The sequence below is a fragment of the Stegodyphus dumicola genome, chromosome X2, assembly GCF_044657685.1.
Source record: "Stegodyphus dumicola isolate Sdum_Otavi_A_Nest chromosome X2, ASM4465768v1".
NCBI lineage: Eukaryota > Metazoa > Arthropoda > Arachnida > Araneae > Eresidae > Stegodyphus > Stegodyphus dumicola.
In genome coordinates this window covers 6,568,912-6,590,889 of record NC_140781.1, presented here as the reverse complement: position 1 = coordinate 6,590,889, position 21,978 = coordinate 6,568,912, and the positions used below count along the sequence as shown (strand labels likewise).

The 21,978-nt window shown below is 32.2% G+C and overlaps 1 protein-coding gene across 5 annotated transcripts in view; it reads right to left on the bottom strand.

Annotated features, from left to right (window-relative positions):
* Positions 1-141: 141 nt before the first annotated feature.
* Positions 142-21,978, bottom strand: part of enc (R3H domain containing protein encore) — a 208,844-nt gene continuing 187,007 nt past the window's right edge. For 3 of the 5 annotated variants that reach the window (XM_085809123.1, XM_085809121.1, XM_085809122.1), the window contains 2 exons: positions 16,885-17,088; positions 142-4,643 (listed from right to left, as the gene is read on the bottom strand). In XM_085809123.1, coding sequence (XP_085665249.1) covers positions 4,351-4,643; positions 16,885-17,088 — 497 coding nt within the window. In that variant the 3' untranslated portion in view covers positions 142-4,350. Of the gene's footprint in view, positions 4,644-13,320; positions 13,535-16,884; positions 17,089-21,978 lie in introns of all 5 variants that reach the window. The other 2 variants (XM_085809124.1, XR_015038915.1) reach the window with 2 other exon arrangements.

Genomic DNA, 21,978 nt, shown 5'->3' with positions numbered 1-21,978 from the left:
TTTTGAGTAAGTAGTTCGTTTCCTTTTAGGTGCATGTATTTTTTGTGACAGAGTGTAATTAATAAACTTTACATTATTATAGAAATTAAATAGAGTGTCAAGATTTTTGCTGTAATGAAAAAGGCAAGAAATCTACAAACATTACACAATAAAAATCTTTATTTTTGTTTTGTATAACAATATTTTTCTACAGTCTTTCTTTTACTTCCAGGTTACATGACAACTTAACAGTGTCATATGTCCATTAGCACTGATGATTTTTGATATTTGCATCAAATACTATACATGACAGTATTTAAATTTTACTAAACATTCTTTCTTTGTTATCACAAAATTTCAAAACGTTCATTGGCTCAATATTTTCAAAGAGTTGTATTAAAAAAAAATATTTGCATAATACAAAATTATAATGAAAAATTCTTATTCACATTTTATCATTAAATATTTAATATTAACATTCTGAGAGTTTAAAAAGTGCATACTGTAACATATAATTGAAAGAGAATCAAAAAGCACAAGGGCAACTTTCTTTATGCCAGGAAATACAGGTGGTGCTAAAAATATTTTTCATGCATGTATCACACAATATGTTATGGTGCCAAAAGATACTTTTCTGTGTTCACTCGCATAAATTCTTATCCGATAAAATCAAAATTGAAATACTGAAAATTTTGAGATAAATTGTTCACAAGAATAAAATTAGAAGCGCAGTACGGGCTTTTAATAATGGCTGTCTTGTGCAGAAAATATTTCTATTCAGTATGTTACTGGTCTAAAATATCACAGTCAAAAGCTAAATATCATACAGCAATTTTTCACCACCTACTCAAAAATGTAGTAATAATAATAATGGGAACCACATATTTAATAATAACAATTAAATGTCTACTAAAAATGTAAATAATGTAACTTTTTGAAAATTCATGATTTATAGATGTTAACTTACAAAATGAACAGGTTAGAGATAATAATTTGATTCACAACTTTCAGCCATAGAAATATAAATCTGTTCAGCAAAATTCATAACAAAACTCTAAATTTTGAATAATAGTAACCTTTGTACATTCAGCTACAGGGTGCATGAAAATAAACATCAAGCAACAGAGTATGAAATTTTCCTTCACACATTTATTTAACTTTAACAGTGTCAACTTCAACATCTATTAAATGAAGAAGTACTGACCATACTGAAAACATTCATTCACAGTTATTAGTACTCAATCAGTAAAACAAGTGCAATGGGTAACAATTGGAAGTGAGAGAATACTCAATACCTGGCTAATTATTCAACTGCACAAAGTCTGCAGATATTTGTGAATGAATCACATATACCAATATTTCACAGAAATGATCCTCTTCTATCTAAATGCAATTTTATATTGTGTGCATATTCATATCCCTGATTTTCATAAAGAACACCCAAAGCTCATAAAGTGAGTACAGTAAACCTTTGATATACAGAGGCATTCCATCATATGGCACAATTCAAAACCAAGTATAAATTTTTGCCCTTTAATGATTAAACAAATAGCCTGTTTTAAAACTAATCAAAAACTGGAAGGGGGAAAAAAACTAAGCACGATGAAAAATGATGAAGTATGAAAAATCACACAATTTACGAAGTTGACTATTCAGGCAGAGATGACCAGTGTTAGATGGCACTTTTTAAGCAGATGCTCATAGCACCCGAGTTCCCTCCAGTAAACAGAAGATGGTTGCAGGATTGCTTCAATTTAGGACACTCTATAATACAGTTAATGTTTTGATTTATCATCATTTCTTCATACTTCACTCACTGCCAATGCTGCACATGAAGTATACAAGCACTGGCATACTTGTAAATTTTGCACTTTTGTAACAGATAATACTTATTTTATGGGGATACGTGATGAATACATTAAACGTTTCTACCGAATCTATAAACATCTCATAAATATTGGCAGATTAAGTACTTTATCTGCTAACTTTTTTTCAAACTACTTAAAATCTAAAACCATTTTCATATATATTTACCTAAGAAATATATATATATATGGATATAAGGAAAACTGTGCAGTTCAAACTCATGTAGTTCAAGGGTCAACTGTACTGCACATTAAATATATATAAAATAAATATGCCCAATTATTATTATTATTACTGAAATCCATGTTATAGATATTCATATTCAAGATATAATAATTCAAACACACCAAAATATTCAATAAAACCTGTTTCTTAGACATAAAATTTTAAGAAAATATGGAAAGCAAATTAAGACTTTTAGTTACAATCGTTTACACTAAATACTGAAGAAAAAAACAGTAAAAATTTTGTAAACACTTTCCTAAAAAATGAATATTTGAAATTCCTACGATGATTTGACGTTAACTAAAATTGGGCATCAGTGCATCAAAATTTTAAACTGGATAATGGATTTAGTTTTGAAGAGAATAATTTTTCAGTATTAAGACATCATTAGTGCATTGAGTTGAAGTACAGTTACTGTATGCACACATGTATCATCTGCTTTTCCAACCTGTGTATTAGAAAATACTTGCTTTATCATTTTATCATGTACAGTTCAACAGTATGATATATATGAAACGAAAATAAAAATTTTGCATAAAAATATTTTATAATACTCACACTAGAACAGGGTCTAAAATTTCTTATAGATAAATATAAACTTTTATAATATTTCACTATAATATATTTAAGAAAAACACAGTGCAACACCTTTTTCATTGTCTTTCAATGACAGTGGCTTAATTAATAAAAAAAAAACTCTCCCATAAGCCCCTGAAAAATATTAAACACACAATTTTATTCCTGAAATTTAGAGAATATTTATGTATACCACTCACAGTAGAAGTATTTGGATTTAAAAAACAAAACAAAACAACAACAACAACAAAAAAAAACTTAATGGAAGTAGTGAGTATAAAACTTAATATTTGCTATGCTTTAGAATTTGTACAGCAAAACTTTCTATACTTAAAATATTGAATTTTTTACCTAGACAGTTATTTATATTATGCAGCAACATATAGTTGCTAATTAAAAAGTGTATTTTCATGCCTAAATTTAAATGAAAAACTGTAATTCATTAAACAAGGGAATGGAAAATAATAAAGAGTTATTTAAAATTCATATATGACTGCTGTTTGATAGCAGAGTTCAAGTAGTTTTCTCATAAAAGAAAAACAACTTTCTGATTTTAGAAATTGAGAAACAAGGGAGGGAAAGAATGAAACAAAGGTAATAAAGGGAAACTTTCTTAACGATAGATAATTTATAAATTAATACCAAGCCAGATGTTTTACAGTACATAAATTATTTATCACTTAAAACATTATTTCAAAGAAGTTGAGAATAAATATAAAAACAAAGTGGGAAGAATGGATAAAAAGTTGTTACAATAACTACAATGAATAAAAATTATTACCAAAATGTTGCCACACAAAAAGTTTACAAATAGAAAAAAGTAACATATAATTTTTATTTTCACAAAAATGTGTATAATGACAAGAAAACAAATCACAGAAAGCTATTTGTGAACTAGATGGAAACTCATTTAGTTAACATTTTAATAAAAACAGTTGTGTTATTTCCATTACTTAACTTTGGCCATATAACACATATCTATGATAAACATAGTTAACTGATAAATAAATGTACATAACACACTTAAAATTTCTAAATTCTCAAGTGAATTATCACATCCAGTTCATTTTTTAATACAAAATACTATTTCATGATTAAATAAATAATAAATATCTCTCTATACATATACATACATTACATATATATAAATATATCATTTTAAATAAAGTTATATGTTTTAAATTTTTCCAACAAATATAAAGCATGTAACAGAGTAATTCATGTAAACATTTGAAACTAAAAACAACTGACTTTGAATGCTTTTATAATTCCGATAATGGTTTACATTTTAACATGTACAACATTAACGTAAAATGCATAATAATAGAAGTTTCAAACAATTAGCAATACTTTTGCATGAATAGGAATTTTTTAGCATGAGACATTAAGTCAGTACTTTTTGATAAGACTGTCCTCAAGCCTACTTAAAAGATTTACATCTGCAGATTTAAATACTATAACTCATTGAAATTTTAAATGCACCTTTAAAGATAAAGTGTTTGTTGCTTAGGACTTTATGAATATGATAAGTTTCTTTCAACTCTTTTAAAACAGACTTTGTGACAGTTAAAACTTCCATATTTTAAAATCTTTTCAAAAACTTATAAATTATATACTCTTCCATAGAACAATAAATATCTATTGTTTTATTATGTTTTTATAAAAAAATAGTCTCCTCAACTGCTTTACACAGAAGTTACATAACTAACTTTTTTTCATCTTCCCACAGTCTTGTGATCTATGCCAGCGGCGAAGTTGAAACTTAGATGTTTTTATGCTCAGGAGAGCATTTTGTGCTGCTGTATCACTATCAAATACAGCAAGTACTATATATTTACTACTAGCAAGTAAATCACTTCCTTCCTCCAAGATCTCCAAACTTTCAGAATTCACGAAATATATTTTTGCACCATTTTCTGCCACTTCTTCTAAATACCTTTCAACATCATACTTCCTCATGTCCCCAGGCAAACCTTCCACTTCTAAAACACGGTTTCCTGTTTTAAAAAAATGACATACATGTAAATATATGTATGCATATGCCCCAGAATGTCATTTACAAAATTTGCGTGCTTGTCTGCCAGACCAAATGAAACAGGTTTTAAATATAAAGGTGTGTCCAAAACTATGACCAGCCACCCTTGAGGGTCATGCTCACATATGTATTAGAGGAAGGAGAGAACATTAAATGAGAAGGATGCAATGATTCAGCAATAAGGAACTGCACGATATGCATTATGTTTACAGGGCAGTGGATAGAAATAGACAAGATGCACCTGCTGAGAATGATTCCCAAGCAGATGTCTGCCAAGTCAACCATTGATTGCACTATTGCACCAAAGATTAAATGAGGTTGGAGCTTTCCGCATAAGCAACCATATCAGTTAATCCACTACACGCACACCAGTAAAGGGAAAAGTGCTACTGGAAATTTACAGAAATCCAAGAATAAGTACCACAGTAATCAAACACAAATTGGATATACCTCACTCCAGCATTGTGTATATTGCACGAGGACATACTACACTCCTACAACATTCAAAAATTACAGGCACTGAGCAAAGCCTATATCCCAATGTGTTGCATTCTCGTGTTGGTAATTGATGAACATAATTAACAACCAGATTTTCCATCAAGGATTCTGCTTACAGATGAAGCAACTTTTCACGCGATGGTGCCCTGAACTTGCACGTGTGGGCACATGACAATCCCAGAAGTATATATGCTCTTGCACACCCACAGCACATCATAAATATATAGATAGCTATTTCTGGTGACTTTTTAATTGGTCCTTACATACTGCCTCAACAGGCATACTTATCACACTTTTTAGAAGTGCTATCAAATTTCACACCATATCTGGTTTCAGCATAAGGCATTTAAGCATCAATTTGCAAAACTACCTCATTAGGACTTACCCACATCCTTACCACTGGCAAAGGCAAACCAATCACATGGCCACCATAATCCTCAGACTTCATCCTCGTTCCTTCAATTGCAGGGATAAATAAAGTATCTCGAATATGAGACATTCATAACATCTGACACTGACCTTGTCACCAGGATCATGGAAGTGGTGACACATGTCTGTGACATACCTGGCCAGTTTGAACCAAGTTGATGAATCCATGTGTCGTTGTTACTTTGGCGGATGGAAGAAATTTTGAACACTTTATGTAATCATGATTATTTCCTCGATCTCTAATTAAGTTTAAGGCTATGTTAATCACATTATCAAATTCCTTTGTGTGTCAATCATATTGTAGCACTACTAATTTGATTTTTAGACATAATTTCCTATGTAAAACTAGTTCTTCTCGGACTGACAGACCAGGCAGTAAACTTTGTAAATGATGTTTTGAGACAGTTGGTAAATCTAAATATCTATACACGCATACAAAAAATTTAAATTTTATTAATATCAGAATTATATACACTGCATTATAGGATGGATGTGCACTGAATCACAAATTTTAGTACGAGTGCACATATAAAAATTATGCAAATTATTACATTTGCAAAACCAATCAAATTATTAGCACATGGGCTATAAGCATTCTAAACAACAAAAACACATCAGTTTCCAGAAGCCTTCATTGCTGTAACATGAAAGTTTTTCAGCTGTTTCTAAATCTGCTAAACAAAGAGGATGGCATGACCTTTTATACTCAATATCAGTAAAGAGATATGCTCACAAGAGGTTTCATGTTAGGCTTTTACAAAGCTGGTTAGTATCCTGCAGCCTATCGAAGAGGGCACATTGGTTGATGACACAACTGTTGGTTTGATTTGGCAAAAATGGATCTAAGAAGGAAATATGCAGTGATGTAGGTGTCTGGAAGCAAGGGAAAAAAGATGGCACTATGCATGAATTGCTGCTAAGAAGACTCTAGGTGCAGTTGCCAACTGAATGCCCATATCTTAGTCAGCAATTGCACACCCATATCTCTAACTGCAACATAGATTTCATTGGGGTGGGATATTTCATTGTTGCCATGCTTGCCTGGTCTTTTTCTTCTTGAAGCCCACCAGCGGCCGAGTGGCGCTGAACACTGGTAGTTTGGCCCGAAGTTCGAATCCTGCGAACGGGCTGGCTGCATGGCTATTTTCGCGGTTTTCCCGATGTGTAATGTGTATATGAGCCAGTTTGCCTTAGAAAGTCCTCCATGAAGGCACCCCTCCCCTTAGGCAGATAGCCCTCGAGGCTTTGCCATTATCACACATACACACACTTTTTCTTCTGATGTAATTATTATCTATGTTAATTTAATATGCATACCTGCCAACCTCTAAAGATAAAAATTCAGAAGATTTCTCCAAAATTCAGAACAACACGAAGAATTAATATCATGCTTTGATATTAAAAAAATAACAATTTATACAAATAGAAAAAAGAAAATTGTACTTATATTAGTAAATCTTAATTAAGTAGTAACTAAAAAATTTATTAGGAAACATAAAACAAGAACTTAATGTTACACAAAAAAATTATTGCAATGAATTTAGAGAGCATTTTTTGGCTTTAGCCAAAAATTCCTTGGAAAATTTCCTGTTATAACAATTAGTTTCCTCATAACATTTAGCAATTAAAATGTTTTCTAGAGTTTTTGGTGAAATTGAAGAACGAAACACAGTTTTGTTTTTCTTCACAACACTGAAGACTCTCTCGCACTCAGCATTACTGGGTGGAATTACGAGAATAGCACATAAAACTCTTGCTAGTCTATCATATTTTGGTGTTCCATAAGCTCTTTTTATTCTTTTTAGGGTACCAACAAGGACATCAAGTCTATCTTCTCCAGAACTGGCATAGTCTTCAAACTGTGCAGCAGAAAATTGGTTCTGTAGTTCATCTAAAGCATCATTATGGCATTCATTTTCTTTAATTGTTAGCAAAAATGGAAATTTATCAATAAAAAAAACGAATCTTTTCAAAAGATGAATTTTCAATTTGTTTCAAATTTGCCACTTCAGCATTTAAAAGAACTTTATTTTGCAAAGGAAACTTCCTTACTGTGATTACAGGCTGAGGAAAAGTACTTTCTAACACATTGAAAAAATTCTTTTTTCTCATGATCTTTCAAAGAATTTACAAGTTCCCTGGTTTGATTTCCAATTACAAGATCATTGTTATCCTTTTGATTTGCTTAAAAATGCTTAAAAATATTAGAAATGTTAATTTTAATAACATATCTTTACTTAATGTAAAATGAACAAAAAAATGCAATAAAAAATTGTGACATTTTTTTTGACCGAATTCTGAAAAAAAAAAAATGAAACTGTCAAAGGGTTAATGATATTTTTAAATAAATTCAGGTATTTTATATTTATTTAGTAGCATACATAAGCAAAAAATATGTGCATTAAATTCGTGATGGTATGTCACCATACTGCTAGAAATTAATTTCAGGATCATGCCAGAGAAAAGTTCCTGAAACTTGAAAGTATTATTTACTAATAAATAATAAATACATTTAGAGAGAAGAAGAAACAAACATTAAATGACACAAATAACATCAACATAAAGATAATTATTTAAAAATTGAATCAACAATATTTTGGCGAATATAGTTATATGGAACTACTCTGATATGTGCCCTCAAATCGCCAAAAATATTTGGCGAGAAACTTCATGAGGCCATATTACTATCTAAATTTTTTGTCTACATTTCGAACTTTAAGCCTAAAATGTCTCCAAAAACGCAGTTTTCGCACATGCAAAATCTACGTTTTGAACACACGATTTAAGCTAAAAATCCGAAACAAAAACAAAAAATTTAGATAGCAAAAACATAAAATTTCTAACCAAAAATATTTGATGAGAATCCATGTACACAGCGACATGTTTTAACTTAAAAAAACATCTACGAATGGCACAACGTAGGAAACGAACGAATCTACGAACTACGCTCACCTCCCTTTAATAAATTAACATAACAACAATAAATTTCAAAGAATACCATGTACACAGTATCCTGTTTAAACTTAAAAAAAAAATCTACGAATTGCACACTGTAGGCAATAAACGAATTTACGAACTACGCACACCTCGCTTTAATAAATTAACATAACAACAATAAATTTCAAAGAATACCATGTACACAGCATTCTGTTTCAACTTTAAAAAACATCTACGAATTGCACAATCTACACTAAAAACAAATCTAGGAAAAAAAAACTAAAATAAATTTCAGATAATTCAAAAAAACAACAACAGAAACGGAAATTCATACAAAAAACAATGAATAACATTCTACAAAACAAAAACAATAAAATAAAATGCACTTACCATAATGAAAGCTTCTTTTAAAAGCAGAAATATCAATTTCAAACTTCACAAAAGCAAAAAACACAAACACTTTTTGCAAATAAACTACAATGAAATTTTTAATTTTTCCCATTCAATACATCTTACAATTTCTAGAAATTTATTAAAAGCACCTTCTTTAATTTCATGACAGTAACGGAAAAACATATACACAGCCAAATAAAATTCAAAATCACATTTCCTATTATAAGCAGGTAACGAAGCTTTCACATGCCACCTTGTACTCTCAATACTATTTACATGACAGCCAGACTCGCTATCCACAAAATTTAAATTATGGTTCACAAATAAATGTTCAAAACCTTCTTTTCTCAAATCCTTGTAGGATTTCCAGGCATTGGAAAAAATAGTTGTACCAGGCTCAATCCACTCTTTAATACACTGCATCAGCGTTTCCTTACATCTATCATGCACAGCTACTAAAAATAATCTCCCAGACCCTCTTTCCACACCTCCAAATACCCACTGCCCCTCAACAGGATGGCCACGATGATATTTCCTTTTTCCGAATTTCGATTCATCCACTTCCACCACTTTATCTTTCCCCCTATCTTCTCAGATACTTCTCAGCATACAAAGTCCAAAATACATTCGTTAATAAAATTTTGCCAGTCACACAACATCTATGAAGAAAACTTCCACGATTTTGCTATATCACATGCCTTTCTACGATTCAAAATTTCGAAAGTAACAATGAAAACTTCCTCCAACGTTAACTTGCTACACGAAAACTAAGATCCAAACCTTAAACTCCGCTGACACTTGACTTGACAAATACTTTATTAGCAACAATTTTACTGCAAACCCACACAAGTTTATCAGAAACACCATTTTTCATCCGAGTTCTCATATCAGCTCTGCATTTTGGACACATCAAACTCAGTTTTAAAAGTCCAAACTCCCACAGAAATTCCAAAAATACACTACGATCCCCATAAATACATCCGTGAACAAAAGACTCGTTAACAACTCCAACATCGCACCTTTTCATACTAAATTTACTCTGCACACAATCTAAAATACGCGGCTGAAACCTTCCCACCACGCCTTTCATCGCAACATAGGCCATTTCAAAAACATACGCGACACGAACCAACTAGCAATTAAGTTACTCCACCAAAAGATTTTTCAACGTCAACATGGTTGCCATACAACAAGCAATTGCGCCAAAAACCAGTGCAAAACACATATCGCCACATTTAGTGAAATTAGGGCGTTTATCAGAGTTGTACCAGTTATATTAAATGATTAGCCTAGGTGACTGATTACTATTTTTTTTATTTTACTGCAAAATGACAAATAAGGCATTTATTAAAAAGATTTTGTGGTAAAATCTTAGTATACACTACGGCCTTGGCACGATTTTGAAAGTTGTTGCCAACACCAAAATGACCCGTTTACTGCTCATCATAGTATCCCCAAATCCCATGTATACAATACACGGAGGCTATTCTAATCTCCATGATACCCTCTACACTATGATTAAACCAATTTTATTTTATACAAGAATACATATTTTCCTTAGATCAGCATGCACTGCACATGCGCATGTGAGTCTTTCGATACTCGAGGTTACTGGAAACCGAAAGTGCTGGAAACTTGCTTTGCCTTTCTAAAAGACAATCTCATTGGAGCTGAGAAAATTGGCTGTATGCCAGCAGGCCGAATGATGCTCACACGATACATAATTCACCAAAAAAGTGATCGCTTCCAACGTCGGTGCAAAACTCGCTTTTTCGGGCGGAATAGCCGTATGAAATTCCACGACTTTTCCAGATTTTGACTCAAATATTTAAATTCTCTGACTTCCCCCGAGTTTTTTTGTCAATTTTCGAAATTCTCCGACCTTTTCCGGTTTACCAGGTAGCGTGGCAACCCTGAATATTTTAAAACCATTATGGCTCAACTGTTTCCTGATCCAGGTCATTCTTACTGTTAGTAATGAGAAACTACTCCAGCTAGCCCTAATGGCAGGCAAAATTCATGATGTTCTCCAATTACAAGCAATCAATTAAGTTCAACACACCAGTGTTGTTATTTCATCATTCTAGTGACAAATCCATGAATTACCATTGCAGGTCACAGCCTTACAGACATGATCTCAGTACCATCTTCACAGCAGATCTTATCGCCAACTGTACATCCTGTAACCATAATAATAGAGAATACGAACATATGCAGTTCAGTCAGCAAAAGAAAATTTGTTCCTATCACTCCGATTGGTGATCCGATTTGGTGATAAAGCACCAAAGTGTGTATGCCTCCCTGTAAATTCCAGAAGACCTGTCAAGTTGAACCTCTATTTAATATTACCTTTGTTTCATGTAATTTAGAAAATTATGTATGGCATCAGTGGAAGTTTCTATGTTTACCTTTTCAGCATGTTCTTTTTTATGAGAAAAGGAGAAATATGGCCTCATTTCACATGTATTTTGCGAAATTAATGAGTATTATCTTATGCCATTTATATTTATATGTTATTTTGAGATGTTGAAACTACAGTTGTTCCTCATTGAAGACCTTGCTAGGATGAAGAAAATTTCCATTTATTCAGGAGGATGCTAGAGGCAAGTTCTTTATGCCATTTTTTACTTTGTGACATGAGGCAGTGGATTCACATGTGATCAACCAAGCAGTGTATTTCAGTTAAAAAAATACCTGGACATTTTTCCTTCCTAGCAAGTCATACAAAATTCTGTGAACATTTTGTCAATAAATGATAAATGACTTTTGCAATGATTTAATGTGTTTCTGTGTTCTGTTCTTCAGCAACGAACTCATGAGAACCATCATGAAACTGGTGTTTGCTTTGGGTTTTAGGTGTTTGAATACGTAGCTATGTTCCAACTGCAAATTATGTTTCTGAATAAATGTTAATTTTACATGTGGAGATATTAAGTTTTTGGCACTACTACTTGGTAAGTTTCTGTATTATCAAATTTAGGTTAATACAGTCAAAAGTCGTTAATCCGGACTCGTCGGGACTTCGGCGATTCCGGATTATTGATTTTTCCAGATTATAGATCATCAGTTTAAATCTCGTAAGATGGCATGCACAAATTCTAAAATTAAAAATATGAAACCGTATTTTAGGAAATAAAGAACAATTATGATCTAAAGGGTATCAAAATTTACAAAAAAAAGAAGCTTAATATTTATTTGTTTACTTTATTAAACATTTCTTTCAATGTAAGTTGTTTCGTTTTATGTGATAATACTTTCTCTTTAATTCTATAAACAGACATAACTTCTTGTTCAGTTAAAAAGCTCCGCTGTTCAAGTCCCGTAATTGCTGTGCCGAGAATACCGACTAACTTGTCAATCGAAATTTCTTCGTTTTCACTAACCTCTCTGTCACCTTCTTCATGTTTTTATCCATTTTTTGCAGCAATTCCACTTTTTGTTTGACGGACATCGAGACATACTTTCGTTTTGTAGATCCTTTGGGAGCTCCAGAATCGGAAATTGACATAATCGAAAGTTCAAGTTTACTTTTATAAAATTGCTCTTACAGTCTGCAAAAAATAATAAGCTGCATCCAATTCGAAGATTAAGGAATAACGCAAGCATCAACATTAACTGAAATAGATAATTGTATAATTTTAGTTTATACCGTCCGTTATACGTTAAACGCGCACGCGAAAACGTATTCTGCGCTTGCGGGCACGCGTAAACGCCTATGCGCATGTGTCAACGCGGCGCATGCGCAGAAAGTTTTTAGCTTTGAGGTCCGGATTATAGATCATTCCAGATTATGGGTGTCCAAATTAACGACTTTTGACTGTACAGCACTTCAAGTAAAATCTATTTCTCTTCAGTTTGGGTTACTGCATCATAACCCAAGCACAGCTAGCTAAAATTATCCCTTAATATAGATGAATAATAATTTCTTTACATTCTGATAATTCCCAGCATTACATATTTTTACATTTTCTTCTATTTGAATTACTGTACTACATTATTATAAAAATAACCAAAATGTCTTTATATCTATATATTTTTTACTATATCTACATATAGAACATTCTAAAGGATGTCTCATCTTCACGTTGCACTTAGATAAAACCAGTGAAAAATTATGCATTTTAGCTGGAGTTTTTCTAGCTCCATAGTAGGCAGGACTGTGTTATACAGTTGCAATCTAGTGTGAATGTTCTCTATTGTAACAGCAGCTGCAGTTAAGTATACAAGCTGTGCAGGAAAGTTAACCCAAGTAACAAAGCTAAACTGTACTGACTCTAACACAGATATTTTTAGCATTAAAATATATACATAAATATTTATATACAATATAAATATACATAATAATTTTGATAATATAAATATTTATAACTTAAACTTTTTACTTTTTATGAAAACCCTTAATTTTGTTTCATAAAATTCCAAGGTTGCATGGAACACCATCTGCAAAACCTATCATGCATTAGTATGCTTGTTACCTTACATATTCGAAAACCATCTCTTTCTTTTACTTAGACCCCTTTGATGAAAGCCATGACAAGCCACTGAGTGCACGGTAGTCTTTCCTTGAATTGTCAATAGAAATTTTCTTGACAGTTACTGGAAAAAAAAAAACTTGGCAAAACTATGGCCAGTTACAGTGACAATGACAGCACACATAATTTTATGATGTTTTACAGGAGCAGATGAGGCAAACAAAGAAATAGTTCCCAATCCTGGCTCTGGCAGTTAAGGGGAAAGCCTCTAAACAACAGTATTATTTTACGAACAAGTGGAATTTTAGGAAAGCCAACTTGGAAGGCTTAACGGGATGAATTGGAGGTTCTTTTTAGTAAACCAACAAACTATAGGAAAAAAAAGTGTAGATTCCTTTTTGTCATAATTTTGCAAGACCATTTCAACAGTGGCTAAATGTTGGATACCTAGAGGTAAGCAATACAACTACAAACCCTTTTGCATTGAATCAACTTACTCTGTTAAGGGAACAGTTGGTTCAGGCCTGTACTAAGGCTGAAAATTTTAACAACCCAGAAGATGTCAGGAATTGGGGAAAGAGTATTGCAGTTCTTCATAAAGAAATCAATTTAGCAAAGTACAAGAGTTTCAGTAATTTTATAAATAATATTGACTACCGTAAAGGAGCTACGGTTTTTAAATTTGTAGATAAATTGAAACATGACGACTCCCTTTCATCAAGGGTACCAATCATTTTTAAAGGGAAGGCTTTAACAATTTGACAAGGATATTTCTAATGCTTTTGTGACATTTTACGCTTCTAATAAATGCTTGAGTAGTGAACTTGTGAGAGATCAAAATCTGATGAAGAAACTGGTCAAAAACTCCCATAGGACTTTGAGATTTGGTCAAAAGATTTTTAATAGAGACTTTAAAAATCTTAATACCGACATTTTAGAACTAGAAGCTATTGATTTCCTAAAGATAGGAAAAAGTCGAAGCCCAGATGATATATATTTTAAGTTTATTAAACATCTAGGATACAATGCTCAAATAGTTCTTTTGTCTATTTTTAATCATAGTTTGAACTCTTATGTACCCACTATGTGGAAAAAGCCATTAATATCTCTATTTTGAAAAAAAAAAAAAAAAAAAAAAAAAACCTGCAGATAATATTAAAAGCTATTGACCTATTGCGTTGACTAGTGTTTTGTCGAAGATGGTTTAAATATTACTCTTAGTGCTCTGAAAATATTAGTGTCTAAAAAATGGTATGAAAGTACATCAGGATAACAGCATGTGCCACATCTTCACTCTGAGATGCTCAACAAAATATTTGGGTTGCATCCTCGATCCACGCTTAAATTGGAGGAAGCATGTGGAATATTTGAAAAAAAAAAAAAAAAAAAAAAAAAGCTATATGTCTTAAAATACATATTTGGCTGGCTAAGGTGGGTCTGCTACTTACAAATTATACATTCAACCTATTACTGGTCATCATAGTGATATCCTCATCACAGCTCCAAAGATTGTAGTCCAGGTCTTTGAAGTCTTCTAGAACCAAGCATTATGCATAATTACTAGGGTAGTGAGATCTACTCCTATTCTTGCAATGCAACTTGTAACCGGTTTGGAAGCTGTTCATGACTAGAAACATGTAAGAAAAAAGTGATCCTATTGCACAAGAAGCTGGTGCGTTTGCCCGGCAACCTATTTTGGAGGAACTATAATAAAGAAATTTCTAGAAATCTTAAAACTCAAACTGGCTTTATCCAGCTGCTCAGAGAATCTGATGCTTCGGAATTGAGCCATGATTATCTAATTTTACCTCCTCCCCATTGTTCCTTGGACATTTTGAATTTGAGCATAAATCTTGATCTTATCCAAAGAGTTGTTAAAAATTAAATAAACGATTCACAATTAAGATCTGCTGCAGTGGAAATTATTGGGGTTCAGTATTCTCAAAATGAGTGGTTGCATGTCTACACTGACGGCTCTATGTTAGAGAGAAATTGTGTTGCCGGAACAGGTATCCATAACAAGCTTCTCCACCAATGGGCCCTATTACTACTGCTTTTGATGGGGAAATCGAAGCTATTGCTGTGGCTATTCAACAGCTCTCGATTCGTACCCACTCTTTTTTTAAAGGCAGTCATATTGTCAGATTCAAAAAGTGCACGTCTGAATAATCAAAATATTTTCCAAAGAATTTTAGACTAGGCCTTTGCTTAAGGCAATTGCACACAGAATTTCTTTACCATGGAATCCAGCCCATTGTGGAATTATGGGAAATAAAAAAGCTGATACATTGGCTAAAAAAGGAACTTTGTCATTATGCAACACATTATTACACCGCTTTATTTTCATAAGACTAAATTGTCTATACACCTGACTCTTAAGAAAAATTTTAAACACTATTTGATTCAATGTGTTATGGATAAGAGTTGGAGGATTCTGGAGAAAGACACAACTTTCACTCACAGTTTTCCCAGTTAAATAGATATATTTGCACAAACCACATCAAAGTCATAATTTCACAACAAAGGCCAAATATTATTCAGCTATTACAGCTATTTTGAAAAGACCAATATGCATTGAAAGAAAATGAGCTACAATAAAAACAATAATTTTAGTGATACAGTACAAAACCTGAGATCCAGAATCATCAAGACTTTGTATTTCTGAATTTTGAAAATCTCCAGATTTTAGATCAACAGTTAAAATAAGATGACATGCAGGCAAGAAAATATTAGGGCTTTGTTTTACATCAGATAGAAGAATAACCATCTGAGAGGCAGGTATGGTTGTACCAAGCGGCAGAATTTAGGAATGGCAAAATTTTTAAAATTTAAAGCACTAAGCAACAAAAAACAGAGCTGGCAAAATTTTTTATAATTTAGCAGCATTTAGGAGTGGCAAAAATTTTAAAATTTAAAGCACTAAGCAACAAAAAATAAGAGATTGCAAAATTTTTATAATTTAGCAGACGCATTGGGCCACAGTATTTAGGGGCGACATAATTTTTTAGGAGTTTAGGGAGGTATCGGGTAGCAGAATTTAGGACCTGTAAGGACTGCCCTCCTGAACAACCACTTACAAAGGGGAAAGTGTGATCCTGGTGAACAAAACATTGTTATTGGCTTTCGGACTAACCAATAAACAAAGCGACTTTTTTCTTGAGCATTATTTTCTCCATATCTAAATTTTATGTGTAGGGGGAGAATTTTTCTCACAACTTCATTTACTTATTTTTTGGCTGATGATCCAGATGTCAGACATTGTTCTGTAGTTGCTTTAAAATAGGAAATGACTACATGACTTTTCATGCAAAAGTAAAAATGAATTAACCTTTGGAAAACATTTCTTTGAATTCTAGAGACATGATTTAAAAACTTAACAAGCAAAATTGAAATGGCTTTTTTTTTAAAATATGCAAAATGCATGTAGGCCATTTTTTTTTAAACCAAGATATACAATATACAAACATGACTAACCTCCCACTTCAAAGACAGATTGAGATACATGAGTTGTTGAACTTGAACTACTTCCTTTTGAACGTTGTTTTCTAGTTTTAGGAGGGCGATTGGCAGGAGAATGGTGTGAAATGGAAGCACGTGGAAACCTTGCGATTGATGGCAGCTGTGGCAACAGCAATGGCCCAAGATGCTGCTGCATGGGAGGACCGATCAGACAAAGATCTTAAAAAAAGAAGTACAATAGCTATATTTTCACACATCATATGAAAAAATATGCATTACTTTTTACTTTTATAATTATAAATGTGTATTATTATTTATTAAAATTATTTAAAGACAAACAACAAAATGATTATTTAGAACTTTAAATAAATGATACATTTTCAATTCTGCAAATCTATGATTATCATTATTAAAGACGAGAAATATGCAACATTATGAGTGACATTATTAAACGTAAAGAAAGAGTCAAAGAGAATATTTGAGGGTGGGAAACAGAAAATTAAATGCAGCTATTTTAAACATGCCTTGTGTCTTGCACATTTTTCTGGTTAAAAAAGGGGGAGGGGAAAAAAGCACTAACAGTTAACGGTATATAAAATACTAAATAATACATGAGATCCTGAACATTATGTATTAAATAATAAATGATAGGTTTAAGAGGAACATATTTGTTTTAGTGTTGACAAGGATATGACAAGGTCCAAAACTGTACATTCAGAACACAGTTAACCTGAAAACACAAGGAAAGATACATGTGGTGTACATTGACCAAATAATATATTCTGTAAATAAATTTTAATAGAAAAACTAGAATCACTAGGTAACAAATTAAAGATATGCCATACCAGCAAATTTTACTTTGATTAATTTTATACATTAATGTTATAAGCTTACACTTTAAAAACGAATGAGTTCACCAATAAACTTATTTTACTGGGTATGCGCATAAATTCTACCCATTTTGCAAATGCAAAGTGTGATCTGACTTATGTTAAAAATAACTAATTTTTACAAAACTAAATAGGTAACAGAGTATATTTAGACACTGAGTTCACCAGAGTAACTCTTGTGTTTATTAGATGGCAAGTCATGAAAAGCACCTCACACATTGCTTATTATACAAATTTCATAAATGCAATACAGCATACTAAATCTGATATAGTATGTGGAGAAGATGCAGCTGATGATAGCTGAGCAATTGATGTAATGAATAGAAATGTTCTGGACACATGTCAGTGGTTTCTGATGACGTTCTGAACCAGAACCGAAAAACCAAATCACATTCAACGGTTCATAAACTAGAGGAAATGTAAGTAGATGGAAAAACAATTAAAAAGACAGATGAAGACTTCTGGATTCACCACAAAGTTTGATCAACAAGATGTAAATGACTTTCTGGAAAGCAAAGAGAGAAGATAGTTGGCACTTGTGCTTCTTTTCTTCCTCACTACACAGGTGAACCAATTTTGGAATAAACTGTAATGAAAGATGTGAAATGGGTACCATACAATAAGCACTGAAGGACAGTGTAATAAGTTGCAAAACTACACCATAAACTTCAGAAATATTAGGTTAATTGATAAAGGCAAAGCAATTCAAGGCCTATCTGCCTATGGGGATGGTTATCTTTGTGTTTGTTTTTTAAGGGATATTAGCTTGTATCAATGTCACAGATGGAGAAAATCAAGACAAATTCCATGTGGGCAAAGTGTTTGATGGAATCTGAGCCTGGGTGAAACTACCAGTATTTAGCAAATTCACCACTCAGTTGCTGTTGGGCCTCAACTTTGAAAAGAGGACCACACTCCAAAATGATATCATGGGATTTCAAATGTATAATCGAATAGGTTGTAACCAAATGATTTAGGCTGGCCTCTATTACTACAATTCCAACAGCCTGAGAATCAAACACTAACAAACTAACACTTTGCTAGCACATCATTATGACCCTTCATCATGATTTATATGCCAAATTTTGTGCTGATTTATTTGCTTAACAAAAGTTATAGGGCTTTGGCTGGAAAGTGTTAATGCACCCTTACCATACTGGCAAGGCACCTTGCCTACAAGCTACCCTCATTCAGTCATTACAGAATACCTTCTTCTAAATAATTCTGATAATGTAGGAGGTATTAAAACAACATTTAAAGATTTTACTCATTTTTAAAACAGAAGAGTTTTACAGGTATGACATAAACTTGCTTCCAGACATATAGGTAGACGTCATACATAATTCAAGGAATTATATGAAATTATAACTACTTTTTGTGCTTTCCTTCTTTCCTTTTTGTTGAAAAACCAGGTAGCACTCTGGCACATACCCAACACTCACTTATTTTATAACTAATTAATTATAGCTATACTTAACTTTCACAAATATGAAAATCTTTTTCTTTTTTCAGCACAAATTTAAATCTTATGCAATTTGAACATTTTTGAAGACAAGGTTAGCTTATTTAACTCTCTATGAATCTTTTATCTGATCATCAGAAGTTTTGTCACTTGGCATATATTAGCTTATAATTTAAGATATTTTGTTTTCTTACTTTCTTTAATAATGTGAATATCTACATGAATGCAAGCTTATAAAAACAGATATTACAATTATACAAATTTATCTAATAAATGCTGTTTAAATACAGGTTTTCATGACCAATCTAAAATCCTGCACTGCTCAGAGGATTAAATATGGAAAGAGTGCTCACTGCCTAAGGGAAGAACGCTTTTGTGGAGGATGTGCTAAGAGAAACTGGCTGGTACTGATATTATGAGATTAGCCATGAAAACACCTATGTAGCTGGCTTGGCTACTCTTTTTTGGGTGAGTAAGGGTCTGGTGATTACTTTATCTTATTAAAAATCACTTGCTTATAATGCACAAAACGTAAAAAAAAAGGGGGGGTTATGAGTGACTTTAGTGCTGATATCCACTGCTCTACTGCATATCAAACGTAATGATAAATCATCCACAGAAATTCCTGGATAAGAGAGCTTGTGAAACTGTCAAAATCAGATATCGCAAAATAGTTCGATTTGATATCAAAAAACACATTTTTTTTAGCCAAAAGGAAGAATCATTGTTCAATGGTATATTAGTTCAGGATTATTTGTATGAATTAAAAGCAAATTGTTCAAAATTTAGGTCAGATGAAATACTGACAATTAGATGTGACAGTGTATCTGCTATGAAGTTCTCACTACCTTTCTCATTATGTATGATTGTAAAAAATTGTAAGAAATAATCCAAGTGACAAACCCAAACTTGCGTAGATGGATATATGTCAAGCTTTTGCTATAATTGTTTCAATCTATATATATATATATATATATATATATATATATATATATATATATATAAAGACTTAGTGTGAGCTGAAGGTCTGATCAAGTATGAGCTGAATGTTTGACAGATGTATATTTCAGTCAATTTCACTATCATCAATCCAATAATCTTCATTTTGCACCTGGAATTCATTACCAATGAAGAGTTGCATTAAATACAGTATTTTCAGGATTAAAAATAATTTTTCTACTACCTCAGTCAATTGAAGTAAGACATGAAGTTTGTTTTATGTCACATATTTACTTGAAAACTCAAATATTTTATCATCAGGCACAAACAATTACATAACAAATAAATTAAAAACAACACAAATTAAAAATTAATATTTTAGCATCAGGCATTAATTTAAACCCTTTCCGGCACTCTACCTTTTAAAGTTGGAATTTCGGTTTAAAAAAAAAAATGGTAGGCAGTTTAATTAGGCCTAGAGGAGTACGCAAGTAAAATTTTGTAAAGATAGCACTTATCGTTTTAATTCTGTGGGTGTGCCCGAAGCCCATTTTTGGTTATATGATGATTACATGCTTATGAATGGAAAAAAAAGTAACTTGGGTATATGATATTTACACTTTAGTCTATTTTTTTTCAGCATGGTACTTTTCGAAGAAAGTGACACCACCTTCGAAAAAGCACAACCCAGCATTGCATGTTTTGCACATGTGCTGGGATCCATATCAAATTCACTATCTGAAATCAATTCATGTAGCACTTTCAGTGCTTTAGAAATGGTCAGCCCTCTCTGATCTGTTTGGAAAATAATTAAAAATCCGAAAAACATAAACTACAATTATACCTACAATTTGAAATTATAAACTATAAAATAAAAATATAAATGGCTACAACTCAAAACTATTAAATGTAGTGCTAAGAAACTTCTTTGAACCAAAGCAAAAGAGATAAAGATAACTGCTCTGGCGAAAAACCAAACAGCTAACTGATAAAAATTATCCCTGACCTTCAGAAAATCACCCCAACAATTTCTTAATTGATAACCAACACCCCCCAAAAAAAGGGGGAAAAGAAGAAAGAGAAAAACAGGAAATGAAACACAGATGTGGACCCACCTTTCTATGTTAATGAGCTGACCGATGAGCAGCAGAGAAACAAAGATACAGCTGCCTCTCAGTGAACCCAGTCTAGGAATACCTCGGTTCGCTGTTCGATTTTAGGCAAGATTTCAAGGTAAAAATTTAAAACTAATATACAATAAGGATATTAACATACAGCCAAAAAACAACATAGAAATTTCCTTTCAAACAAACAATTCCATTTATAACCTAAAAACAATCTGGAAGATTTCTTTGAAAAATGAGGGTCCTAAAAAACTAAACATGTTTAAAATATATGGACTGGATTGTGTTGAGCTGCCATCTACTATAAATAAAGAAGATTCAGAGTAACCTATAGTACCTTCAAATCCTTTTTCATTCAATTTTTCAGTGCGCACAGAAGGAAAATTTTAGGTGTGCCCAGACCAGGCACACTGTGCCGCAAATAAGACTAAGAAAATACATTATGAAATATCTCATATTTGTTTACGGAGAGTTTAAAATGCAGTCACACATTTTGTGAGAACCTTAATACCAAATTCTTTATATTCAAATATTCTAAAAATTCAACAGACTAAGTACAATTAGAGGCTTTGAAACTAGAATCATAATGTTATAAACATTCAAATACAACTTTTAGGTGTTTAAACTGTTTACTAGGTAAGAGTGAACTTACAAACATTACCAATTAAAGCATAAAAAAATGAAAGGTTATAAG